The sequence below is a fragment of the Eleginops maclovinus genome, chromosome 8 (assembly GCF_036324505.1).
Source record: "Eleginops maclovinus isolate JMC-PN-2008 ecotype Puerto Natales chromosome 8, JC_Emac_rtc_rv5, whole genome shotgun sequence".
In the NCBI taxonomy this organism is placed as follows: Eukaryota; Metazoa; Chordata; class Actinopteri; order Perciformes; family Eleginopidae; genus Eleginops; species Eleginops maclovinus.
Window position 1 is genome coordinate 20,102,702 of NC_086356.1, and position 27,943 is coordinate 20,130,644.

The window sequence follows — 27,943 nt, forward strand, 5'->3', positions numbered from 1 at the left end:
GCTGCAGTGCTTAGGACTCTGGCGCTATATGATGCCCAGGGCAGGGAGGCAGTTTAGAATCTTGGCGACAGATGTCGCCCAAGGCAGTAGACGGGTTAAAGAAAACAATAACAATAACAGGCCAGGGTCAAAAGGAATACTAATTACCAGGGCCGCCGCTCCCTATACGCAGAGTACACAGAGCGCGTAGGGCCCCCAGTAGCCTACCTGGTGGGGGCCCCCGAAATTAAGATTGAAAAAAGTCATAATAATCATTACATTATTACACGAAAAAAATATATATAAATTAGTTTTGAACAGGCCTACCGTTGGTTTTTTTAAAAGTATGTACCCTATCCCTCAATTCGGGCAAATTAGATGTTTTTACCTTATATGTACAAAGAAGAATTTCTCCATCTGATGACTGCTCAGGGGCATCAGAGAGCCCACTGACGCTTTCATCGTGTTCAGCACCAACAGAAACAGACGAAGTTTCGCTGAAATCACTCTCACTACTGCTAGCCATGGTTGCAACACCGGTACAGTTACACCCGTGACGTCACGTGAAAGTCGTCTGCTACTTCCGGTACAGGCAGGCTGTTTTGAGAAGGTCCTCGCCGGCTGATAAAAATCGTGTTTTCTTGTCAATTATTCTGCTTTTACGTGCTCCCCATAAAAATACAAGAATTTCACCAAACGATCAAGTAATATATAGAACGGAACTGCTATCCCCATTAAAGTTTGAAAAAAACCGTTTCAGTAGGCATTTAATATACATTTTCATTCATAAAGCTATATAGGTTTTGCAAGACAATCTTCACAATGGTGGAATTCTAAAGTAAATCCACAATCAGCCTCTTGACACCCATTACAAAAATTAAACCACCCACCTATGTCAAAAATCATTACAACAATCAATTGTTTGACGCACATAAATTGATCAGGTAAATACACAGAAGTCAACTTTAACAAGCCCCGCCCCGTGGTGACGTAACCCTTGTTTGGCCTCTGACGCTGCTTGTACACGTAGCCTAGTAGGATGTGTTCATTGAAGATGGTGGCGGTGTGTCAGACTCACTGTCCTGCACATTTGTAAGAATTTATTTACATCTTTTACACATTTGCGATATTGGGTAAGAGTAAATATCTACCATCGTTTATAATGCACTACTCTGCCTGTTTTAATTGCGGGTTTATAACAGGCTTGCAACTGTTACTCCTGTAGTTAGCATAGGCTAGTTAGCAGCTATGCTAACTAAGCACAGATGCTAAGGCTAACTGACCAGGCAGTGAACCTGTTAAATGACGCCCGATCAGTGGCTAGTGACCTGTAACTGATCTGTTTATGACCCGATTGCTGTCAAATATGTACTAAAATTTTAACGTGGTCGTTTTTGAACAGTTTTTAGACTACACGTGACTTTATATAGCAATGTTGTGCTGGGTTCGGCGTTTGAGGACATGGTGAGAAATATAGCCTTACCGTTAGCTGTTGAGCTATGCTGGACCTTTCCTCGTCAGCAGCTTAATGTGTAATTTCATTTCGTGTCAGAGCATTATGTAGCAACTAGTAACCGTATCAGCAAGTGTTGAAAACGAACATGAGTTGATAGTGTGTATATCGATAGCTAACTTTCTTGTTTTGTTGGTTTCATGTTGACTGTCGTTGAAGCTAAGGCTAGCTTGCAAAATATTTTGTTGGATTTATAACTCTGGGCACTTGATAGATCCGGGATCTCGTCCGTAGAGCTCAAACGGTCAACAACACTTCCTCTACTAGCCTTTTCTACTGCTAATCTTCCTCACTAGCAAGTAAAGTGATCCATGTCAGTCAAAGCTAGCTCCCCTGAGCTTCCCACTGACAGATGCAAACTGTGTGTATCTGAGAAAATATAGCTTATCCCACCAGGCAGAGCTGAAAGAAGTACTCAGATCTTGTACTTAAACAAAAGTAGAAGTACCAGAGTGTAGGAATACTGTGTTACAAGTTAAAGTCCTTCAATACAAATGTAATTCAAGTAAAAGTACTGATTATGCAGGTTGGTCCATTTCAGAATAATATCTCTGATATGTTTTATAATTATTGATCATTAAAGTGTTCTCAAAGCTGGTAAAGGTGCAGCTAGTTTTAATGGCTTTGAATTTACTCCAGGTGGAACTAAAGTCATATTTGTTTGTGGCATGTTTATTAGAATCTCGCAAACAATTACCAACAAGCATTTAAACTGCACAAGTTGTCTGCTGGATTTATTTGACACAACCAAGTTAACCATTCAGCAAGTTCCTGTTTAATAATTCAAATCTGTTTTGTTTTACAATATTAGCAAAAGGTTCAAAGCCTTTAAAATCTCCAGTACAACTAATTAACTATGATTGCATGATGGCAGTATACCTTTTGACATAACTTTGAAAGTCACCAAATCCTAAAGCAGGTGCTTTTTTAAATCAAGATTTTTCAGTGATTTTACCCATACAACATGTTTTATTTTTGCATAACGCAATCCTTTTTCCAAATGTGACATGTTTCAAAACAAATCTAAATTGCTTTAGTAGGATAAGCACCAAGCTTGGAAAGTAAAACCATTACACCCAGACTGTGTAACGTAATTAAAGCTGGCATTCATTACAATCAGGGAATTGTGTTTAAACCGATATAGTGCTGTTTCATTTCTCATAACATCATCGAGGTGATGTAGAAATTGCCACGTTGCATCGCTGTTTAAATAAGATCATAGCCCACTCCACAAATAAAGGAGTGGTAGTCCATCACAGAGGCAGGTGCAGCTTTTTGTTTACCACTCCCTCTTTGCTTGTCTTCCCCAGCGTCGCCTGACTTCAGTCTCTTCAGCTACGTCTTCGAGAGTGACCTGGTCCTCGGGCCTTTTAGCTCCACAGCCATGCAGCCCCCTCCTCGGACTGGCCCTCCAGGAGCCTCTGGCGGCCCTCCAGGAGCCTCTGGTGGCCCTCCTCCTCCTTCTGGGTCCAATATGTTCCGCAGGACCAGGCCTCTCAAGCACTCGGCAGCAGCTACTGCCCCAATGGCACCTGCTACTCAACCCATGACAAACCCTTTTGCTTTTGTTAGAGCTCCTCCCCCTATGGCTGCAGGTGGTCTCCCAACAATTCCTAACAGCAACCTTCCACCAATGCAGGCCCCACCAAACACCATGTACTCGCAGGCTGGCTCAGCGCTTCCTCCACAACCGCAGACTCTGGAGGGGGCCTCAGCCGCTCCCCCACCAGGGGGACTCTGTCCAACGGGGGTGACTCTGGTCAACCCTCACTGTACAGCAGCCCCGGTGTTTACTCAGCGCCCGGCCCGGCAGGATATGCAACCTCACACAGTGAACAGGGCTATTTTAATTCAACGGATCAGACACCATCTATGGCCGCGGAACCTCCGCACACAGCGGCAGCCCCCGCATCCAGTCAGACACCTTTTAACCAGGAGTATCAAGGACGGCCCCCTTCTCAGCCTGTCCCCTTCCAGCCGGTGCCTCCCACCTCCTCCTATTCCCAGTGGGCCCCTGATCACGGGAGTCGCCCTCCGTCAGTGCAGAACTATTTCCAGCCTACTAGCGACCCACCGCCACAACATTTTAATTTACCTCCGCAGACCCAGATGTACCCTTCCCACACCCCGTCACCTCATCACAATGCCCCCACCCCTCCGACACAACCTGCGCATCCCCAGTCTCAAGCTCCGTTTCCTCCCCAGAACCCTGTAAACCCCCCCAGCTCTCAATGGCCCGACCCAAATGCACCGCAGCAGCATAACTCTCACTTCCAAACTCAGACCTACTTCAGTCAGAGCTCTGCCCCCCAGGACTTGTGGTTCAACATGCCTCCGCAGGACTCAGGCTACCACCAAATGGGGACCGGCCTGGCCCATCCACAGCCCCAGCCCGAGTCTGCTGCATCTCAACATGCGTCCAACACTGGGGCTAGTTCTGCTCCAGTTGCATACTCGCAGGAGTCCGGTTCCCTCTCGATGTTCTTCAAAGACAGCGATGTGGAAAATGAAGAAAGTCTGGCTGGGGATAGAAATAAAGCTGTAAACGGTATTCCTGGATCCTCGCAGCAACACAGCCACCCCGGGCAACCAGATGCTCCTCTGCAGGATCACTCACACCTACCATACATGAACGAAGGCAGCCACGCACCACAAGCCAGTGCCCAGAAGCCCCCTGATCCACAGTATGACCACGTGGAGAATTTGGAGTGTGTCCCAAACCAGGAAGTACTACCCAGTGAAATGCATGGCAGCCCCCCCGTTGCCATTGCTGCGGCCCAGGGAGTAGACCAGTATGAAACTGGGCCAAACCTGGAGACTCCAGATTCGATTCCACGTCCCATTAGATCTGCCAGTGTGTCCTCCAACTACAGCAACATGAGCCATGGCAGTGGGAGCGGGACCCGCCGGCCTCAGGGGGTTGTGGGAACCTTTATCCAGCAGGAGATTCCTCGTCTCACTGAGGACGCTCACCTGCCTGCTGCCACCGGAGGCTACTTTGAGCAGATTGACTCTTCCCCAGCTGCAGCTATGGTTGCACCTCAGAGCCCCCATGAGCAGATGTGGGCCCCCACACCCAGCCCTCCCAAACCAACCGGCATCTTCCAGGCCAGCGCCAACAGCTCCTTTGAACCTGTGCGCTCACATGGAGTAGGGGTGCGCCCTGCTGAGGTTGACAGGGCTAACGTGGTAGCGGAAGGCGGGGCTGATGCTGCGTCTGGAAACCTGGAGCAGCCGCCGGATAATATGGAAAATATTTACGGCCAAGGACATCCTTCGCCTGCTGGGCCTGGAAGTGGTGTTCCTCATCTTCCTCACCCAGTGCTCCATCCTCACTCTCGACCTTCATCCCGGGCTTTTGGCGCCAGTAGGCCCTGTGAGAGCCCGGCCACCACTCTGTGGGCCCCGCATGATCCTGCTAGCTTGGGCGCTAACATTATCCTGGCCCCCGCTGCCCCCACAGTTCTCGCCCCTTTACGAGAGCCCAGTGCGGACGTGATCCAACCTCCAGAGGACGGCCCTCTGGACCTGCATCCCCTGCAGAGAACCCAACCACAGCAGCACTCAGAAAACCTCGAGAACCCCCCACAGGTGAGTGAGGTGGAGCCAGCTGACCCTCATGGCAACCTGGGCTATGCTTCTCTCCTTGTGGCCGACTCGATCCAGCAGCCGGTTTTGATTGCCCCGCCTGTGTCCAGTTACGGCGTAATTCCCCCCAGTACCACTGCTCAAGCACCAAGCCTTAGGGAGACCACCCCCCCTGTTAGACCACTCCCACAGGGACAGGGTGCCAGTATCTCCCAACCACCTCCAGTGACCTCTAATCAGAATCCATTGTTCACGCCTGGACCTTTAAGCTTCTATCCTCCAACTTCTAACCAGGGCCCGCTCAATCTGACACGAGACTATGCCGAGCCGGTGACGTCAGACCTGCCTCAGTCTCTGCCTGCCCGCCCTCCTCTCTCAAGGAGCCAATCATTTGTTGGAGAAAGCTACTCTGCTCTCCAAATTAATCCACAAGCTTCTCTGGCGGCCGATCCTGTCTCTAATCATAATCAGCCTTCAAATTACGAACTGCTTGATTTTTCTATGCACCAATCACAAGCTCCACACCAAGCCCCTCAGCACGAGTCTCCACAGTCTAGTAATGGATTTTACCTACAGGTCACCAAAGACGCTCAGCAAGGAGGAAGAGCGATGGGGAATGTCCCGGTCCAGAACCCCGCCTCTTCTTCTTCTTCTTCTACCCCACAGGTACCACCGGCTCCCCCTCAAGCAGCTGCAAACATCCAGCCTCCTCCAGCTGAAGCTCCACAAACATCTCAGGCTGCACTGCCGGGACAAAATTATGCGGCTCCTGTTCCTGTGAGTGCAGCACCCCCTTCCCAGGACCAGTATCCACCTCCAGCACAAGCACCTGCTGCAGGTAGGGCTCCTCCCCCTGCGGATACATACCCTCCCGGGCCTCGAGGACCTGCACCTCCAGTAGCTCCCCAGCCTGCCCCTGGTGAGCCCCCTCGACCCCCCTCCTCTGCAGGCAGCCAGCAAGGCTATGGGCCCCCTGCTCCTCCAGGGCCAGGGCAGATGTATGGTGGCTATTATGGTAATTATGGGGAATACCCGGATGGCAGAGCACCTTATCCTCCTGGCCAGTACCCACCTCCACCACCCGGGGATCCTAGAGCTCAGCAATATTATCCAGTATGTGAAAAGTCCTTTTTGTTTAAAATCTTGCTTGACTAACTGCAGCCATGAAATGAAGGAAATGTGACCAAAAGTGTTTTTATCCCTCAGGATGGTTCATACAGGGGCAGAGCAGATCCGTGGTACGGCAGATATGACGCACAGACGGCAGCCTATCGGGATCCAAACTACCAGTACAGAGAGCCTCCGCCGGAGAGACCCAGCTCTAGAGCCAGCCAGTACTCCGACCGCTCCTCATCCAGGTCTGATGCGCTGACTCAGTCAAATTACACATTTTACTTGTGGATAGTTTAGTATTTCCATTTTATGACTTTTTTGTTCTACTTTCTTACATTTTCGATTAGAAATATTTGTCTCCTTACTTCACTCTACTTGTCTGACAGACCTTACAAACATTTCAGAAAAGGTGCAGCTGTAATGATCAATCCACGAGTCGTAAAAAATTGGATGAAAACTATCTCTTATTTTAATGGTTCCACCTTCACAAATGTGTTCTTTTTTAGTATTTAGTGTTATTTGCAATAGTTATTTGGACTTCCCTTTTTTTTGGATTCACGTTTTTACTTTAGTGTCTTATTTAAAAACAGAATATATTTAGAACTAAGTGAGGTTCCCTTGATGTGTTACACGTATATTTTTGTTAAATGTGTTCTAAGTATGTTTAGTTGATTTTTTTCTTTTACCTGTAAATCTCACCTACTTCCTGTTTTCTCCCGTAGGCAAGGCTATCCTGAAGCAAACCAAAGTGCATACAATGAATATTATGCAGAGTACGCCAAGCACTATGATTATGGAGGTAAGAACTCAGGCTAACAGCCTTGGATAGTAAACATAATGAAGCATCATTTGTTCTAAAACACTTGATATTTTCTGTGTGTAGCGTACAACTATGGAGCGTATGACCCGCGATACCGAGGATACTATGATCAGGCCTACTGGGCTAATTATGATGAAAGCTACAGAGGCAGAGAAAACTACTATAATCCCCAACAACCGTACCCTGCCAGGTATGCACTGGAAAACACATTGTGTAAATATAAATGACTTTATTACATGTTTTGTAGAAAATGGTGCTGTGTAGGAAAGTGTTGTAGATATTTATGGTGTAAAGTTTCTATCAATTAATTAAAAGTTGATGGAAACATGTATTTAAAACGTGTAAAAGTTGTTTACTTTGTTACATTTATGACTTTTCAAGTCTAAATCCCACCTTCCAGCAGGTTTTTGCCAAATTGCTTCATTAAACTCCAGCTGTGTACCTCCTCTCACAGGAAGGAGGGCTACGAGGATCAGTGGCGGTACTACCCCGGTTATGATGCCAGTTTTGATGATGATTACCGTCGCCGTGGAGAAGCGTACGGGGATGATTTCGACCGGCGCAGTGTTCACAGTGAGCAGTCGGCGCACAGCGTGCACAGCGCCCACAGCAACACCAGCCGGCGGAGCAGCTTCAGCTCGCGGTCACAGCAGGTAACAGAGCACCTTTAGTTTAGAATGCATATGTTATGCTTTTAGGGAGTTTTCTGATCCTTTCTGGCTCTCAGCTGCTTCATTCAACAGTTTCTTTACATTTTAGCCTATATTTGTGAGGAAGTTAGCTAAGATTAGATATACTTTATTGATCGGCAAATTTTCCCAGTCATAATCTTAAGCATAGGATAAAAAACTAGCCTTGCACCTCTTTCTGAAATCAAAAGGTCTTGGTATATACAGTGGGGCAAAAAAGTATTTAGTCAGCCACCAATTGTGCAAGTTCTCCCATTTAAAAAGATGAGAGAGGCCTGTAATTTTTATCATAGGTATACCTCAACTATGAGAGACAGAATGAGAAAAAAAAATCCAGGAAATCACATTGTAGGATTTTTAAAGAATTAATTGGTAAATTCCTCGGTAAAATAAGTATTTGGTCACCTACAAACAAGCAAGATTTCTGGCTCTCACAGGCCTGTAACTTCTTCTTTAAGAGGCTCCTCTGTCCTCCACTCGTTACCTGTATTAATGGCACCTTTTTGAACTCGTTATCAGTATAAAAGACACCTGTCCACAACCTCAAACAGTCATACTCCAAACTCCACTATGGCCAAGACCAAAGAGCTGTCAAAGGAGACCAGAGACAAAATTGTAGACCTGCATCAGGCTGGGAAAACTGAATCTGCAATAGGTAAGCAGCTTGGTGTGAAGAAATCAACTGTGGGAGCAATTATTAGAAAATGGAAGACATACAAGACCACTGCTAATCTCCCTCGATCTGGGGCTCCACGCAAGATCTCACCCCGTGGGGTCAAAATGATCACAAGAACGGTGAGCAAAAATCCCAGGACCACACGGGGGGACCTAGTGAATGACCTGCAGAGAGCTGGGACCAAAGTAACAGAGGCTACCATCAGTAACACACTACGCCGCCAGGGACTTAAATCCTGCAGTTCCAGACGTGTCCCCCTGCTTAAGCCAGTACATGTCCAGGCCCGTCTGAAGTTTGCCAGAGGGCATTTGGATGATCCAGAAGAGGATTGGGAGAATGTCATATGGTCAGAAGAAACCAAAATAGAACTTTTTGGTAAAAACTCAACTCGTCGTGTTTGGAGGAGAAAGAATGCAGAGTTGCATCCAAAGAACACCATACCTACTGTGAAGCATGGGGGTGGAAACATCATGCTTTGGGGCTGTTTTTCTGCAAAGGGACCAGGACGACTGATCCGTGTAAAGGAAAGAATGAATGGGGCCATGTATCGTGAGATTTTGTGTGAAAACCTCCTTCCATCAGCAAGGGCACTGAAGATGAAGCGTGGCTGGGTCTTTCAGCATGACAATGATCCCAAACACACCACCAGGGCAACAAAGGAGTGGCTTCGTAAGAAGCATTTCAAGGTCCTGGAGTGGCCTAGCCAGTCTCCAGATCTCAACCCCATGAAAGACCGTGTTGCCCAGCGACAGCCCCAAAACATCACTGCTTTAGAGGAGATCTGCATGGAGGAATGGGCCAAAATACCAGCAACAGTGTGTGAAAACCTTGTGAAGACTTACAGAAAACGTTTGACCTCTGTCATTGCCAACAAAGGGTATAAAACAAAGTATTGAGATGAACTTTTGTTATTGACCAAATACTTTTTTTCCACAATAATTTGAAATAAATTCTTTAAAAATCCTACAATGTGATTTTCTGGATTTTTTTTTCTCATTCTGTCTCTCATAGTTGAGGTATACCTATGATAAAAATTACAGGCCTCTCTCATCTTTTTAAATGGGAGAACTTGCACAATTGGTGGCTGACTAAATACTTTTTTGCCCCACTGTAATTACAGAAATGGCTGACACTGCTCTCTTGAAATGAGTTTGAAGCATGTTGCTGTTGTTCATTAAAATGTCTGTAACCTACAGTAAGTGGGTGTTTGCTCTTAAGTTTAATTTATCTTGTGTGTGTGTGTCCTGCAGAGCCAGGTGTACAGAAGCCAGCCTGACCTGGTGTCAGCTGTGTATGACACCACATCTTCCACTCTGGCTGTGGACTACTCCTACGCACAGTACCAGAATAAGGCCGATGCCACACAGAACTACAGCGGGTACCTCTACCCCTCTGAGTACAACGAAGACAGCACCTGGACCGCCCCCGAGCAACGTAAGGACAGTCTAAGGTTGCGTTCTAATTGTCAGTTTGGCTTGGTAGGTTCCTAACGGAGGGAAATGACCCTCAGTGGCAGCCATGATGAGAGCTGTTTGAATTCTCCAGAGAAATGCGTATGCTTTCACAGGTGGTTATTAAACAATTTATGGTACTTTGGTAACTTAACTGTAACTAGTCAAAGTGTTTTGTTTTGACGTTCATATTTCTATGAACGTTACTTTTTTTACTGAAATGATCAAACAAAGTCCACATTTCACAGTGTTTCCTGAGCTCTGTGGGGTTTCTTAAACTTGTTCTAACATGTTTTACTGTTGATATACTCAGTGATAGGTTAAGGCCGAACACGTTTAATATAAATACAATTGTATTTTAAAATATTTTCATACAATCATATGTTTTGGGTTTCATGTGGATTATTTCAATTCCAGGCTTGGTCATGAAGAGTATTTGTCTCTCTGTTGTCCTCCCTGGTGCATGAAGCATTAAACAGCACCATCTGTTGTCCTCCCTCGTTCATAAAGCCTTAAACCGCACCATCGGAGCAGAAGAGTCTTTAGAGTCTTTCAGTAGTCCTGTACAGAGAACTGTAGTCCCCCCCAGCAGCACATTAATAACGTCCGCTGGCGCATCATAAATACAGTTAGGTCCATATATATTTGGACACTGACACAACTTTAGTTTTTTTTACCTGTTTACTGAAACATATTCCAATTACAGTTATATAATGGACATGGACAGAAAGTGCAGACTCTCAGCTTTCATTTGAGGGTATCCACATTCAAATGGGACGAAGGGTTTAGGAGTTCCAGCTCCTTAACATGTGCCACACTCTTTTAAAAGGGACCAAAAGTAATTGGACAATTGACCCAAATGCTATTTCATGGGCAGGAGTGGGCAATTCCTTCGTTATGTCATCATCAATTAAGCAGATAAAAGGCATGGAGTTGATTTGAGATGTGCTGCTTGCATTTTGAAGATTTTGCTGTGAAGACAACCTGCGGTCAAAGGAGTTCTCCATGCAGGTGAAACAAGTCATCCTTAAGCTGCGAAAACTGAAAAAACCCATCCGAGAAATTGCTACAATATTAGGAGTGGCAAAATCTACAGTTTGGCACATCCTGAGAAAGAAAGAAAGCACTGGTGAACTCAGCAACGGAAAAAGACCTGGAGGTCCACGGGAGACAACAGTGGTGGATGATCGCAGAATCATTTCCATGGTGAAGAGAAACCCCTTCACAACTGCCAACCAGGTGAACAACACTCTCCAGGAGATAGGCGTATCAATGTCCAAGTCTACCATAAAGAGAAGACTGCATGAAAGTAAACACAAGAGGCTTCACTGCACGGTACAAGCCACTCATAAGCCTCAAGAATAGAAAGGCTTGATTGGACTTTGCTAAAAAAACATCTCAAAAAGCCAGCACAGTTCTGGAAGAACATTCTTTGGACAGATGAAACCAAGATCAACCTCTACCAGAATGATGGCAAGAAAACAGTATGGAGAAGGCGTGGTACAGCTCATGATCCGAAGCATACCACATCATCTGTAAAACACGGCAGAGGCAGTGTGATGGCTTGGGCATGCATGGCTGCCAGTGGCTCTGGGTCACTAGTGTGTATTGATGATGTGACGCCGGACAGAAGCAGCCGGATTAAATCTGAGGTGTTAAGAGACATACTGTCTGCTCAAATCCAGCCAAATGCAGCCAAATTGATTGGGCGGCGTTTCATAAGACAGATGGACAATGACCCAAAACATACAGCCAAAGCAACCCAGGAGTTTATTGAAGCTAAGAAGTGGAATATTCTTGAAAGGCCAAGTCAGTCACCTGATCTCAACCCAACTGAGCATGCATTTCACTTGTTAAAGACTGAACTTCAGACAGAAAGGCCCACAAACAAACAGCAACTGAAAACCGCTGCAGTAAAGGCCTGGCAGAGCATTAAAAAGGAGGAAACCCAGCGTCTGGTGATGCCCATGAGTTCAAGACTTCAGGCAGTTATTGCCAGCAAAAGGTTTTCAACCAAGGATTAGAAATGAACATTTTATTTTCAGTTATTTAATTTGTCCAATTACTTTTGAGCCCCTGAAATGAAGGGCTTGTGTTTACAAAATGCTTTAGTTCCTCACATTTTGATGCGATCTTTTTGTTCAACCCACTGAATTAAAGCTGAAAGTCTGCACTTCAACTGCATCTGAATTGTTTCATTTAAAATTCATTGTGGTAATGTACAGAACCAAAATTAGAAAAACTTTTTCTCTGTCCAAATATTTATGGACCTAACTGTATGTCAGATAGTTTCAGTGCAGTTAGATTTTAGGACAATTCGACCGCAACCAATGTCTTAGTCAGCTTGCATTTGCAGAGAAAGCTGACTAGAGTTCCTTCGTAGACGTCAGACACCACCTACCCTCACTCTGACTCTGCTTTCTCCGTAGCTCCTCCTCGTCCTGCAACCCCAGAAAAGTTCAGCATGCCCCACCGCTGTGCCCGCTTTGGACCCGGTGGTCATCTGGTCCAAGTCCTGCCAAATCTGCCCTCAGCTGGACAGCCTGCTCTCGTTGATATCCACAACCTGGAGGTATCTTTAACTGATAATACCTCAGCAGTTTACTGTGGGAAGAGTTGGTCCATCTTTTAATGAATGAAACAGCGGTCAGGGTACTAAACATTATCTTCAGTATCTGCAGAATGTGTTTGATATGTGGCTCAACATTACAGGTATAAGTTGGAATATATTACTTTCTTGTAGCATTTTGTTTTTGTGCTCTTAGAGAATTTGCTTTTGAAAATGAAACAATGTTTAGGCAGGATTCTAATCCATTTCTATCTTTGCAGACGATGCTGCAAGATACCCCTGAACAGGCAGAACTGCGAGCTTTCCCCGGCCCTCTTGTGAAGTGAGTGCCTTCTGCCCTTTCTGTACAACTAATGACACTGAGTCACTGACCTTTAAAAGAACAAGGCTAGAAAAGTGTTTTTGTTATTGTAATCAGAAATCCCATGAAACGCCTTTCAAACTTTCTGACTTCTGTCTCCTCTCTGTGTCACACAGAAAGCACACATCATGTAAATAAGATCAATAATATATGATTTCTTTTAAATTTGTGTCTACCAAGCTGGTATCCACTAAGCACTGCTCTCACATTCCTGTTGCTGATATTTCTTCTCTTCTTCTTCTTCTTCTTATCCTTGTGTGATCTCTCATCTGTCCCTTCCTTTGATCCTCTCTTATTCTGTTGCTGCTGAATGTCCCTACATATATCAATAAAGGTTTTTCTCATGTCCTCCATCAGGGAAGAGACTCATAAGGTGGATGTGATCAAGTTCTCTCAGAACAAAGCGCTGGAGTGCGCTCGAGACAACAACCTCCTGGATCGGGACTCTGCCCGCCTGCTGTGGGAGTTCATTATGCTGCTCTGCAGACAGAACGGGGTGAGACATAGATGGAAATAAGTCAAAGTACGCATGTGTATATCTTTCTAAAACACCCCTCCCACTGTCTCTGTATTTCTGTAGACGGTGGTCGGCACGGACATCGCTGACCTCCTGCTGAAGGAGCATCGCTCCGTCTGGCTCCCGGGGAAAAGTCCCAACGAAGCCAACCTGATAGATTTCAACAACGAGCCGCTGGCCCGAGCCGAGGAGGAGCCGGGAGCCGGGCCGCTGTCCCTCCTCTCCGACACTTTCATGATCGTCCCAGAAAACCTGGGCAAGGAAACGGAACGCTTCAGAGAGCTGCTGCTGTTTGGCCGCAAGAAGGTAGAGAAAAACTGGCAGACGGGATCAGCCCAGTCCCAGTGTGTGTCACTGATTAACAGGAAGATTTTATTTATTGTAAATGGTATGAAATTCTTTGCATTTTAAGAAGTTATATGGTTAAGTTTAAACAAAGGAAAACAATTAAGATAAAATATATTTTTTAAATCCACAAAGAGGAAGAAATAGATTGATTATAATTGTATTTACTTCAGGTTTTGCACTTTATTGTTCTTGTTGTAATTCTCTGATTGTATGCAGACCGAATGTTTCTGTTTAACCATGTTGGTTATTTAGTTTTTTGTTTTATAAAGTTTATTTGTTTTCATAAATAGCTCTGCTTTTTAATGATCATAATAATTATAGTCACATAAACAGTATCTTGTAAAATCTAAAATGAGTTTGTCTGTGAAACAGGATGCACTAGAAGCAGCTATGAAGGGGGGCCTCTGGGGCCACGCCCTGCTGTTGGCCAGTAAGATGGACAACAGGACACACGCACGCGTCATGACGAGGTAACGCGGCAACTCCATCACACATGGCTGCATCAACAGTACATCATATGTAATGTGTGTGTCTTTTGCTGTGTAGGTTTGCCAACAGTCTGCCCATCAATGACCCCCTGCAGACGGTGTACCAGCTGATGTCAGGGAGGATGCCGGCCTCAGCCACTGTGAGCATTCCTCTCTCTTCAACCCGTCCAGATTCTTCTGTATTATTCCTCAGAAGCTGCGCAGGCCGTATGTTTCAGGGTGTGTGACTACGTGTTTCTCTGTTGCCGTCCAAGTGAAGATGTGTGTTGTTTTCATGCAGTGCTGTGGAGAGGAGAAGTGGGGAGACTGGCGCCCTCACCTGGCCATGGTGCTGTCTAACCTCACACACACTCTGGACCTGGATACCCGCACCATAAGCACCATGGGAGATACTCTGGGTAGGAATGCTTCCAGAGCTCAATATCTCTGCATTAAACCATATTAATAATAATAATTATAATAACTTTATTTATACAGCACTTTTCAAAATTCTGATCCAATTGGGGCTGTAAATAACCAACGTTTTAACAATAGCAACAATAATCAAAATGGAAAAACAAAGTAAAATAAATAGAACATGGATGTAGAGTAAAACTGAATAGTGCCATTATTAGTTTTTTAATAAAGAGACACGTTTTAAGAAGTGATTCAAAAGATGAAACTAGTATTGTTTTCTGAACCACAACAAACATTTTCCTCACACTTTATCTTGTTTTGTATCGCCGCAGCTTCCAAGGGGCTGATCGATGCGGCTCATTTCTGCTACCTGATGGCTCAGGTGGGTCTGGGAGTTTACACAAAGAAGAGCACTAAGTTGGTTCTGATTGGCTCCAACCACAGGTAGGACATGGATGCAGGCACACACACATTCCTAATCTTTATAGACCGTTTTGCACGTTATATGTCTCACACTCACCTTTGTCTCTTCAGTTTGCCCTTTTACCAATGTGCGACCAATGAAGCTATCCAGAGGACGGAGGCTTATGAGTACGCTCAATCTCTGGGCTCCCAGCCCTGCTTACAACCCAATTTCCAGGTGCATTTCTTTTGTATTTACAGATAAAATAATAAACCAACAACCAGTCTCTTTATAGAGCTGTCCTTAAGACTTTATTGGTACTAAATTGAAAATAACAGGCCTATTCAAAGAAGTGTTTGCATTACCTGCTAACACTTTCTCTGCTCTCTGTCTCTTTAAGGTGTTCAAGTTGATCTATGCATGCCGCCTGGCTGAAGCCGGTCTGAGTGCTCAGGCCTTCCACTACTGTGAAGTTATTTCTAGGACTATCCTCATGCAGCCTTCCTTTTACTCTCCTGTGTTCATAAGCCAATTAATACAGGTATGCACTCCCTGCTCTTCTCCCTGTTCAGATACAGACCGGTTTTAGCAAAATAAACAAATGTTATCTCGTGCTCTGTGTCGACAGATGTCAGAAAAGCTGCGATTCTTCGATCCACAACTGAAGGAGAAGCCTGAGCAGGAGCTGTTTGTGGAGCCTGGATGGCTGAGCCACCTCAGGCAGCTGGACGGGCAGATGAGGGTAAGGAGGACACAGAAGGATTTTCAAAATAAAGCACTTTGATGACATTATTAATATCTCCTATGGGCTAGTTGGATTTGATTGCAACTTCTTATACTTGACTTGTTCTGTGTGGCTTGTTGTACCAAACCTTGAATGCGTGTCTCTTCTTCAGACGGGGGTGATGACCTACAGTGAAGACCGAGCCCCTTCCTCTCAGTACGACTGCAGTAGCCCCAGCTCTGACCTGGACCAGCTCAGTCCGTCAGAACCGTACAACATGCCGGTTGAGATGGACGGCCCCGCCCCTGACAACCAGTTGATGAGCTCTTTACTACCCGGGCCCCCGCAGCAGGGAGTTCAGCTGATGCCTCCAGGTGTGTGTGTGTGTGTGTGTGTGTGTGTGTGTGTGTGTGTGTGTCTTTTGTTGTGAATGGAAAAGGTTATGATCTTCATGAATCAGCTACAGCTTCAAACTTATCCTATGATCTATAAAATCCACAGAGATAAGGGCATATATTATTATTTAATTACAAACAAAACGTGCAATTATTAGACTCCCCGAAAGACAAAAGTAATTTATCCAGCCGATTATCAAATCACACATCCTTGATTATTCATGCTGCTTTCCAACAGTCACCTCATCTACTTTGGTCAGAATGAATCCTCATTTCACAGAGTGAGATGTGAAGAAAAAAAAGCTGTTTTTATGCTCTCCACAGGACCAGGATCCAGGTTGTTTTCCCTCGGTGGCTGTAGTAAAATCACACTTCAGACTCAATAAAGGTGTCTTTTTTTTTAGTCTGTCCACTTTTTAAACGATCTCCAAACAAAAAACAGTCAACAAATAATCAGTTACATAAAACAATTTGAGAGTTTAAAAAATGTATTGAATAAGTAACAGTTAAAAACGGAGTGACCATCGTAACAGTTTTACTCTTTAATAACCCTCAACATGACACATCAGAAGAAGAAAGGGTTATCCATTTTGTGACATTGTGAAAAGAGACATCGCCTATATTTAGTGGAGTTTTCACACAAAAACATACATTTTCCAGGTTATTTGCTTGGAAAAGTGTGTAAATATGTGTTATTCTCGTTAACAGCTCTTGACTCAGCTTTCAATCCTAATTTAAATATATATGTTCATTCAGCTGATCATCATTTGACCTCTATGTTGTGAAATCTTGTTTTAACTTGACTTGTATAATTACATTTTAAAATCTGACTCTGTTGCTGCTTTAATTCTCCCTGCGGAGAGGACTAAAGGTCCATCTCACCTCCTCTCCTCTTCCTCTCAGCTCCCACCTCTATCCTCCAAGACGGGATGGCCCCTCCTCAGCATTTGCAATCCAACGATGTTCCCCAGTTCTACCCGGTCCCCCCCAGCAGACCCCAAGGCCAGATGCCCGCTTCCCCAAGCTACACTCTGCAGGACCCCGGCTTCGCCCCCCTTCCCTTCCAGCCTCAGCCTGAGCAGATAGAGATGTTCCCGGGGGCCCATCAGCAGCCCCTGCCTCCTCAAATGTACCAAACGTCCCCACATGTACCGCACTCCCCCATACAGATGAACCCCCTGCCCCTGCAGATGCCTCAGCACATGCCCCCCTCTCCTATGCACATGCCCCCCTCTCCTATGCACACGTCCCCTGTGGAACAGATAACTCATAACCTCCCCGAGATGCACCAAATATCCTCCTCCCCCCCCCGGAGCTCCTTCACCCCACAGAGGGACTTCTACGACCAAATGGCGACAATGGTCAGTATCTGGGGAGAGATCCTCTATCCGTCTATCCATAGAAGGGTTTCTGCTTCCATTTGAGAGAGATCTTAACTCTGTTTGTGTTCGGCACTGCAGGGTCCAGGGAGGAGGTCCAGGACGGTTTCACAGTCTTCAATGCATATGGTGCGTTTATGGTTCACGCAGAAATCACAAAACTGTCCAAGTGTGTCTGTGTTAACGCTGGGTTTCAGCTCTGATTTGGAGCAGATTGTGCTAACTAAGAGAAAATAAGTGGATTCAACTTTGCTTTAACCCCAAGGATAATACATCTAATCCCTCCATTATTACCACCAAGTGAGAGTCCATTATTTTGTTCCTCCTTTAAGTAAAAGAAGAAAGTCAGAAAGGTTTATCCATGTATATATTATATAAAAATACTCATTTGTCCAGGGAGTTATTTGTTTTCAGCTTTGATTTAGAGCAGGTTGTTTTTCCTTAGAAATAAAAAACAGAAGGTTATTGAACATGTTGATTTAAGTTCCCTTGACATCTCAGAATCTCTACAATGTTATTATGAAGAGAAAATCTAGTGAAAAAGAAAAAGCACCCAAAAAGTTCTTTGTTTTCATCCATCATTATGGAGCAGGGTGTTTTTGCGAAGAATTTAAATTGAGTTTACAGAAAATGTATCAAATCTCTATCTGATTTGTTATTGCTTTAACATTCTGGATAGATGGTTAAAAAAAAAACATAATCCAAAAACAAGCCCTTTCCCCAAAGCTCTCATCAGAAAGGTATATATACAGTATATGTATAAAATATCTATATCATTCTGACTGGTCTTTCCTTGTCTGCAGCCTCCGGGGCGTCGCTCTCGCACCACCTCTGAGTCTTCCACCCACTCTGGAGGAAGAGACCGGAGCAACTCGGCTGTGAAGCAGGCCTCTCCTCCCCCACCCTCCATCCCTGAACAGCCCCGCAAAGAGGAGGCCAAGAGAGCCAAGAAGAACTCCCCGAAGAAGGTTCATATTCCCCCGTGACCACTCAGAATTTCTGTCCGTTCTCCTACAGCTTTTTATCACTCATCAGCAGTGGTAGTTACTCAAAAAAAAGTAATGCATTACTTTAGTTAGTTTCTCCCTTACGTTTGGATTAATCTGTCACATCACCTGAGACGCACCGTAAATCAAATGACAAATCAAAATTATAAAGTTAAACCTCATTAATGCCCAGATCAGCACCAACCCTTAAAAGTCCCCTATTATGCGAAATGCACTTTCTGATGTCTTTTATACATAAATGTGTCCCTGGTGTGTAAGGAGACTCAGTGTCAGAAATACAACCCTCTCTCTTTTCCTCCTTACCCACATCTCTAAAAACGGGGGTAAAAATGAGCTGATCCAGATTTGATGTCCTTATGACGTCATAACGGAAATGTGGGCTGGCTTTACATTGAACTGCTGGCAACGTTCCGCCCACGTGACACGTCCCAACCTCTCTCCGCAATATGCAGTCAGCAAGCTGAAACCCCCCTGTTTTGGAAGTAATATGTTCTGTGTTTACATTAGCAAGCATCGCTAATATAAACAGCTAGTTGATTTAAAGCTACAGTCACAGAATCAGCACTTCAGGAACAGGGCTGAAATAGAGGGGGATGAGGCATGCTACAATGGGGGATCTGTTTGGTACTTTGATCAGAACACTTCACAGACATGTTTTGTATAGATATGAGACCTACAATATATTGTTAAAAAATAGCATTATAGGAGACCTTTAATATATAAGGACAGTACTGAACATAGACTCTGTTTCTGTCCTCCGTTTGTTTCATTTCACTCAGTTTCCATCACAACACTGGTCCAGGTAGCTTGTTCAAAGTATTCCTTTTCCTCCAAGATGTACACTGCAACAAGCCTGTTTATCTCTGCTATGAGAGTCTGAAATTTGTGCTCCGTCTCCTCATCCATGAAAAGGGACGTTTGATTTATTTTCTGTCCTCCCGCTAGATAGTTGAAGACCCTAAAGTAACAAGAGTAAGGAGATCATTCCGTGCTAAGTGACTGTAATGTTATTACTGCTGTTATCAACAGTGACGCGTTATGTTACTGCGTTACAGACTAATGTAATCTGATTACTGTATCTTTGTATCGCTATACCCTCAACACGGCTAATCAGTGCTATTTCTTTTGTCTCCCACAGGGGGGAGGTGGTGGAGGAGTCGGTGGCTTGCTGAGCTGGATCATTAGGAAGGGGAAGAACGAGGCTCACCTGCCAGACGACAATGACAAATCTGTGAGTTAGAGATGTTATTTCTGCAGGTCTCCTATTCACACACCTCTGTGTTTGGGTTGTGTGTATCTATTTAAGAAGGGACGATGCACCAGTGCTTGAGTCCATCATTTGCATGTGCCAGCTATAGGGGCTCATTTTCCTCTGCAGTCCCTGGCAAAGGGACAATAGCACATTTAAACAAGCCGTATTAACACAGAGAAACTTGTGCATCAGCCCAGATAAATGTTTATAGGCACAAACAATCACAAAAACGAATGATGTAACCTCTGACCCAGATCACTACATGTAGCAGCACTAATGAGAGCCGTGTGTTCTTTACTGCCAGATCGTTTGGGACGAGCAGAAGCAGAGATGGGTCGACATAAACGAGCCTGAAGAGGAGGTCAGTAACGTAAAATCGGACACATTATTATTATTTCAGCAGACTGGACTTGTGTATATCATTTAAGATCTACCTGGTCTGATTTTATGTTGGTCTTCTTTCAGAGGAAGCCCCCTCCTCCTCCCCCCTCCTGCTTACCCAAGATGCCTCAGATGCCTGGGCCCACCTCCCCACCGAGTGGGGGTCCGCCTGTAAACATGTTCTCCAGGAGGGCAGGTGAGGGTGTCCACTGAGGCTTCATACACGCCATGAATAAGCTTCAATTACACTTTTAATTAAAGTAGTAGTAAAATAGTCGACAAATAATCAGACACTTTTATATTAGATCAATCGTAAGATTAACTCTAATGCAAAAAAATGCAGAATTTGCTGTTTTTAGCCTCTTAAATAAGGACATGTCTTGCTTTTATCTTATTAAATAAACACCAAGACATCACCTTGGGCAAATGGCACTATTTTAGGACATTTTATGAACTAATTTGTTCTATAGTGATCAGTTACAGCCCTAAAATCAGTCTAGGATGCAGCCTCTGTCAGCCTTGACACAGATCTGTTTCCTGACTCTCACATGCGTCTCTCTCCTCTCAGGCACAAAGAGCAGATATGTGGATGTTCTGAACCCCAGCAGAGCTGCTCAACCTGGAGGATTAGCCCCCGCTCCTGCAGACATCTTCGCTCCTCTGGCACCCATGTCCATGCCTGCTAACCTGTTCGTGCCTAGCTCAGGTGTGTACATGTGTCAGGAGGAAGTTTAAATGTGGAGCAGTTACATTTACCAGCAACTTTCATATATTTGTTTGTTTACTTTTGGGAGAAAAGTGATGTAATGTTTTCTGTCTCTGGTTCAGCTCCTGACTATCAACAGCCTCTGGAGGGCAGTGAAGGAGGACATCAAGAGCAGAACTCGCCAAACACCAACGCTGCTCCACAGGTACCTATTCCTCTAAATGCATTGTATGTTTTAAAGTCCCTTATTATGCAAAATCCACCTTTTTTCATCTTTTATACTTAAACATGTGTCCCATCTGTGTTAAGAGACTTTGAACGTTTCAGGAACAAAGGCTCCCTCTCCTTTTGTCCTCATCCATCTCTATAAAATGAAAATCAGCTGATTTGGCCACTTTGTGATGTCAATTTTTATTTTTGGGTTGTGCAACCATTAGCCAATAACCAACCAAGATAACCCCCGCCCACCTTATGACCTGAATCTCCTCCTAGAGCACCATTGTGTATTTTTAACCAATCTCTTCTCAGAGGGTGTGGCCAGCAGCAGCTTATCAGCATTTAAAGCTACATACTCAGAATCAGCACTTTTGGAACAGGGCTGAACAGAGGGGATTATGGGATGCTACAATGGTCTGTTTGGTGTTTCAGCCAATCAGAGACATGTTCTGTATAGATCTGAGACCTATAATATATTGTTGAAAAAGACAATAATAAATTAATCTGTATCGGCTTCATAAACAAATTCTAATCATAATGGCACCGTAAAAGAGACGTTGTAGGTAAACAAAATGATTTAGGAGCAGAGGTAAATATTCAGAGATAAATTGATATTCTCTGCCATATCCCCTCCCCAGTCACGTCCGATCTGCCAAAACTATGACGTCATTCAAAACAGCCCTCAGAACTCACCTTTTCACTCTTGCCTTCAACTCCTAAACTCCTCTAACCCCTCCCCACTATTCCACCAAGCTTAGCACTTTTGTTGTTACTTTTCTTTACTTGCTTGTAAAGCGCTCTGAGCAACAGGAAAAGCACTATATAAATACCATGTATTATTATTATTATCATCATCATTATCATTATCATTATAAATGAAGTAAATTCAGAACATTTCAGAATTGCATTCTTTTGCACATCATCTGGCCACATCTTATTTAACCTGTAGTGGCATAATACAGAGACAGTCATTGCTATTGTTAAAAATAAGTGAAATCTCAGAATAAGTTCTCTGCAATATCCTGCTGAATGTGAAAAGAGTTAATGAGGTTTGAAGATGCTGTTTGTTATATTTGTGTCAGTTGTTTTTATGTTGATTTCAGGTCTTAATGCTAAGCTAGACAGTGGTAGCTTTATATTTTCCTAACCAACATGAGGGTGGTGCTGATTGTTTTATGTCATTTTCACCAAGAAAGCAAATAAGTGTGTTTCCCCAAATACCCATATTGACACTTTCAAGGACCTCTGTTGGAGAACTTTCTTCAAAAAGAGCACTTTATAGTCTAGTTGCCAGCTCATAGAGTTCTATTGTGAACCCAGAATTTGGAGTACCCCGTAGCTTGATGATAGAAATGTATACTGCGGGTCCCCAGCACATAGAAAATGCTGGATGCTAACTTGCATATGTTGGGCAATTTGTATAATTAGCATAATAAGCATGAATTGCCATCCTAGCCTATGGGGACAATAGTTTAAAAATGACTTGACTGATTGGGAGAATTGTGTAGTGGTTGTGGGGGTGAATGAGGAGGCTGAGTCACTTTCTGACATTTTCATGATATAAAATTGCAGTTTAAACCAGAAAATGCCAATATTTGTACTCCTGGTCGACTGACTTTGATACATTTTGAGGAGGGGACTCTTGATCATTAAGATTGGACATATTGCTTATTTATTTGAAAAGGAACTGTCCACAGCAGAGATGATGCTGTTCATCTTGGGCTCTCTATATCCAATGGTTGCAACACTACTCGTGGTAGTCGAAGGATTAGAGTTTATTCAGGCAGTCATGAGATGCAAAGCTATATCTGTTCTTAACCATTTTCCTTTCGTTTTTTCTCGGTTTAGATGTTCAACCCCACGTTGTTACCCCCCGCTCCAGAAGGTCATCCTGTGCCTGACGGCTCTCAGTCCGGGGAGGTAAGACCCTTTTGTCTGTCCGCTGCTGCTGTAACCACACAGTAACATCCTGCCACCACTGATCATGACGCTCCACCCTTAACAGCTAGTGCGTGCAGTGTGCTTATTTGTATGAATCTAAGTTAAAATAACAGTGAGAAACAACACGGCAATGTATGCATGTCCATTTTAAAAAATCCCCATAATCATGCTAAATGCGCATTCTGGTTAAAATGTAAAATTCTGTGTTCCATAATCTAATTCTCTCCATGAATCATAATTTTGTAATGCTGGTTTTCGTTCTGATCTGGTGGATGAACTGTAATGCATGTGAGGTTTATTGATATGGGTTTGTGTTTTGTGTTGTCTACTGTTTATTTCCCTTCTGCTGTCTTTAGCTCTCACGTTCTAGCTCAATGAGTTCTTTATCACGCGAAGTGAGTCAGCATTTAAACCAGGTACCTTTTGCTGGGCCTCGAATGGTCCACCCTCACCCCTGCCTGCAACCCCCCCCCACATACCCAGCTCACCACATTACTAGCAGCACGACTCACCGTCTGGCCCCACAGCTTCCCCATCCAACATCTAACCTGCCTGCCTGCCGTCTCCAGCATCTCTCACTACTCTCAATCTGTTTTCAACAAACACGTTTAAGCCAATCAGAGATGCAGTCCTTCATCAGCAATCAAAAGATTACCATGACACTGAGCACATTATATGTTCCCCTCAAAATGAATCCTTCTGGCTTTGGAGATTCTTCTTTTGAGCCAATATAAGGTTTTTTTATTTTGATGATATCACCTTTTGAAGTTCTGATTACGCTCTCAGTAAGAATCATTTTATTTGGTATTACATAATTATTATGTATATATTTGTATATATTTCTTTTTTAAATAGCATTTTACTTTAATATATTTTATAACTAAAGCATGTTAGAACACATGTTAGCTACTAATAATAAATAAAAATACATTATCTAGGACTAGAATAAATAAGTATGATATTAACATAATCTGTACCTTCCTCTCACACTTACAGTCAATGATGTCACTTTCTCCTCAATAGTGTAGATAAGATAAATACATGGCATGTCAGATGTAATGCCCCAGTATACTGCATTATGGGTACACCGTTACAACCCTATTTGACATGAGTTGTTCAAATGTCTTGACATTTTTCTCAGACATTTGTTTCACTTCAGAATGAATTCTAACAGCTTTGGTGATCCCTAGCCTTTACATCTACCACCATAACCCAAAATCAATTGGTCAAATACTTTGCTTCACTTTTTAGCTGTAGAAGCATTTTTGGTATAAAAAGCATCATGGTGTCAGGTGATAAGGGGGGCGGGGGTTACCTTGGTTGGTTATTGGCTAATGGTTGCACAACCCAAAAAAACATTGTGACATCACAAAGTGGCCAAATCTGATCAGCTGATTTTCTGACAGGGTTTTATAGAGATGGATCAGGACAAAAAGAGAGAGGTTCTTTGTTCCTGAAACTTTCAAAGTCTCTTAACACAGAGGGGACACGTGTTTATGTACAACAGACATGAAGTGGATTTGGCGTAATAGGGGACCTTTGAAGCCCTGCTGTGTCTCTACAGCCTCACAGAGCTGCTATGTCCTGCACACTCTTCTAAAAGTCTTTACACTACAGCAGTGAACCTTGTACTATCTTGAGTCATTGGGTCCCTTTAAGCTGCAGATCAGAGTGAAGCCTGCTGGAGACGGCTGCTTGTTGTCACGGTAACGCACCACTTCAATAACCGCCTGCATGCTAACCAGCCTCACTGTGGACCCCCGTCCTGTTTGCCATTGCCTTTCCTTGGCTTCTGTCTGAATTATGTTTTTGAATCACCAAAGTGTTCAGTGCCTCAGCACATACTGTAGTAACTGTGTGATCTTTGCAGAGCCCCCCTGCCCCCGGACCTCCACCTGCGGGAGGTGTCACCTTTTATAACCCTGCACAGTTTACACAGGTGAGGACTTTGGATTTTAGTATTGAAAATAATAGTTGTGTTATTTAAGCAAATTAGGTTCATTTATAGGTAAGAAATACGGGATACAGCCAGGGGTATAGGGCAGTATTCCAATTAAAGTGACATTTCCAAGATTAAAACTGCAAACTTACAATAAAAAAGGTGTTATTTTCTCTGAGATTAAAAGGATGAATCTATGGTGAATTGTTTTTTTATACATTTCGTTGTTGTTTCTATTTTATTTGATAAAGTGTCCTATATTGCCAAAAATAATAAACAAAAAATGTAATATACCCCGATACTGTATTTGCAATTTCAGAAAACTCAAAATATATAAGGGTTGATTAAACAATGAACATAAAACAATGTGGATCCCCAAAATGTTCTCTTAAATATTTTTCTTTGATCTTAGAGAGTTTCTGATTAAGTACCCCCCAACACCTGTAATTTATTTTAAACTTTATCTTACAATGGCCCTAATACTCTCTTTTTAAAAGGGCATTTATTTGTTCTTCTCTTCACTTGTTAAAGTTTGTTTGTATCCCTTCCCTCAGACGAGTGCACCGTCGGGAGGTGGACACCGCCCCGGGCGTTTGGGCGGACAGCGGCAGTACCCAGTTTCAAAATAACCCCCCCCCCCTGCAGAGGGATTGTGAAAACAGACTTGTTGTTGGATGGAGTGAAATCCTCCCTGGAAGTAATGAAGCACATGGACCTACTGCTCTCTGCCTAAAGGACCCTTCCTACTGCTGTAAGAACATTTCTTACACGGCCCGCAACGAAGAAGAGCATATTCAGTCTCCATCTATCGTTAACCACTCCTCCTTCAGTTCAGTAATCGTCACTGGTGAATTTTAAACAGGCTTGTGAAGGGGGATTTCTTCCTGCGTCCACACAGGAAACAGACCGTTAGATTTTAGGCTTGTACCATGGATGCTTTCATACAAAAACAGAAAAAATCCACATGTTGCTCCCCTCAGATCTAACACTGTTAACAGAATGATCAACACATGTTTTGGTTTTCCTCTTTGTGTCTGAAGTCCAAATGTTTGATTGCTTGTATGTGTGATGGATAAAAAGAACGACAGTGGCACCTTTTTTAATTTCAGACTGTGGACTCATTCTGTCTGGCGTCCCTTTTCAGTTATTCAGAGTTTCAGATATTTATTTAAATGTCCTCCTGCCCATAATTGACTCTTGACTTTTAAGATGTGTCTGGGTCTTTCGTCCAAGAAAGGCTGCAGTTTGACGATATCACCGAAAAGAGGGCTTTTCAGAACAGCTGGAATTGGAATTAAAACTGTTTTAAATGTTGCTTAAAAGAAATCTATCCAAATATTTGTATATCAGATTGATTGTATTTATGAGCTGTAGGCGCAAGTGTGTGTGTGTGTGTGTGTGTGTGTGTACTAATTTTTTCTGATTAGCTTTGAAGAAATGCATTTATGATTCACCAGAGATGATCGTTTGTATCGGCCGCTTCTGCAGACAAATAAATCTTTATCTAAATTGTGAAAAGAGTTACTTGTACTCAAATACTTCCTTGTCATTTTAAATTTACAGATGTGATTTTTAATTTGAATAGTTACATCCCAAATGTTTGATTTAATGATTTTGTAGACATCCAGTTATGATTTTTTTTAAACTTCCCCTTTTGTTTCAAGGGAAATCGTTTTTTCCCCGTTGTTTAGAATGTGTCTTTGACATAAAACAGTGAAAACAAAATGGTAATAAAGTTATTTTTGAGCTCTGTAGCACTTTGAAACATATGTCTATTGGTTTTATTCATTACAGAATTTCATGTTTTAAAATAATGTGGGTGTCATTAATATTAGAAATTAGTTAAAGCGGCCCTATTACGCACAATTTCAGGCTCATATTAGTATGTATCAGGGGCGGTTTGTGTATTAGGGCGATTTGGGCGATGCACTACCAACGGGAAAAAGAAGGATTTTTTTTCTAACAGCAGCAATCGTAATCAGTGTTTTAGACGTTAGATCTGTCTAACATCATTGTCCAATCAGACTAAAGTCGTGCTTCACATGGTCCCGCCCCTTTAGGTGCGATTTCAGTCATGTTGAAAATCGCCCCAGGGTTCTCTCATAGACTCTCATGTAAAATGCATTTTTTTCAAATATCAGAGCTTTCAATGCAATCTCTATGGGTTCCGGGACCGGGAGGGCTTGCACTTCAGGCTTTCGTCAAACGTAACTGAGAAAAAAAGCGGACAGCTTCTTCGATCAAGTCACTTACTACTCTCAAGATGGCAAGCGTTCAGTGCAATTCCATTGTGTCTTTGAAAGAAGTTCCTTTTAGTCGGCGTCCAAATCCAGATAAATTGGCATTAATACTACCAGGACCTCCAAGACCAAATTTAACCATTCAACAAGTTTCAACAAAAGACCTACACCCGAGGATTTTCTACAAATTGGTATGAGTGAAAAACCTGGCTAGCAGGCTGTGAAGTAGCCAACGCAGTCTTCTGCTATCCCTGCCTACTGTTTCACCTGAAGGTGGCACGGCAGACAGCAATGCTTGGACGTTGACTGGTGTAACAGATATGCACCATCTATCTGAAAACATAAAGAAACATAAGCTGTCGAAGATCAAGCAAGAACCGTCACATCCTCAACCGCCTTATCCAGTGTGTGACATTCTGCGGGGTGTTTGAGCTAGCTTTGCGAGGTGTAGAGGTATTCTTTCATTCGAAGTACAGGAGTACTGTTTAAAAGAAAACAAAGTGAAGCTCCTCTAGTTAGTTTTAAAAGGAGTATTTAATAAAAGGATGCGGCAGTAGGTTTTACAATAGTTTCACAGCTGTTTGCTGTGGCTCAATAGTTCGAAACACGCTTCCACAGGCCACGTAAGAGTCGAAACTCAAAGCGGTTATCTGTCTGGCGGTAGGGAATAAAAAGATCGATCATCTTTTATGCTACTATCCTTTTCCGGTCATACAAATAAACAACTTCAAAATAAGACGAGTTCCGGTCTCGTCTTCTCTCATTGGTCGGTAGCAGGGGCTGGATCCTGTTGGCCGCTTGTCATCACATGGGTGTTTCCCTGTCTCTTCTATTGGCTGACGTTGTCGGGGC

The 27,943-nt window shown here is 43.6% G+C and overlaps 1 protein-coding gene across 1 annotated transcript; it reads left to right on the forward strand.

Annotated features, from left to right (window-relative positions):
• Nucleotides 1-1,017: 1,017 nt before the first annotated feature.
• sec16a (SEC16 homolog A, endoplasmic reticulum export factor) lies at nt 1,018-26,616 on the forward strand. Its single transcript, XM_063889648.1, is given in 32 exon segments — nt 1,018-1,071; nt 2,803-3,267; nt 3,270-6,193; nt 6,287-6,438; nt 6,916-6,992; nt 7,077-7,203; nt 7,468-7,666; nt 9,629-9,812; nt 12,259-12,401; nt 12,659-12,720; nt 13,117-13,255; nt 13,340-13,582; nt 13,997-14,094; nt 14,171-14,252; nt 14,393-14,510; nt 14,841-14,952; nt 15,043-15,148; nt 15,312-15,452; nt 15,540-15,653; nt 15,808-16,009; nt 16,934-17,391; nt 17,491-17,538; nt 18,213-18,377; nt 19,555-19,647; nt 19,973-20,029; nt 20,134-20,245; nt 20,618-20,755; nt 20,878-20,960; nt 22,820-22,891; nt 23,269-23,307; nt 24,783-24,851; nt 25,406-26,616. Coding segments are annotated over 31 exon segments (7,023 nt in total). The 5' UTR covers nt 1,018-1,071; nt 2,803-2,876; the 3' UTR covers nt 25,481-26,616.
• Nucleotides 26,617-27,943: the final 1,327 nt, after the last annotated feature.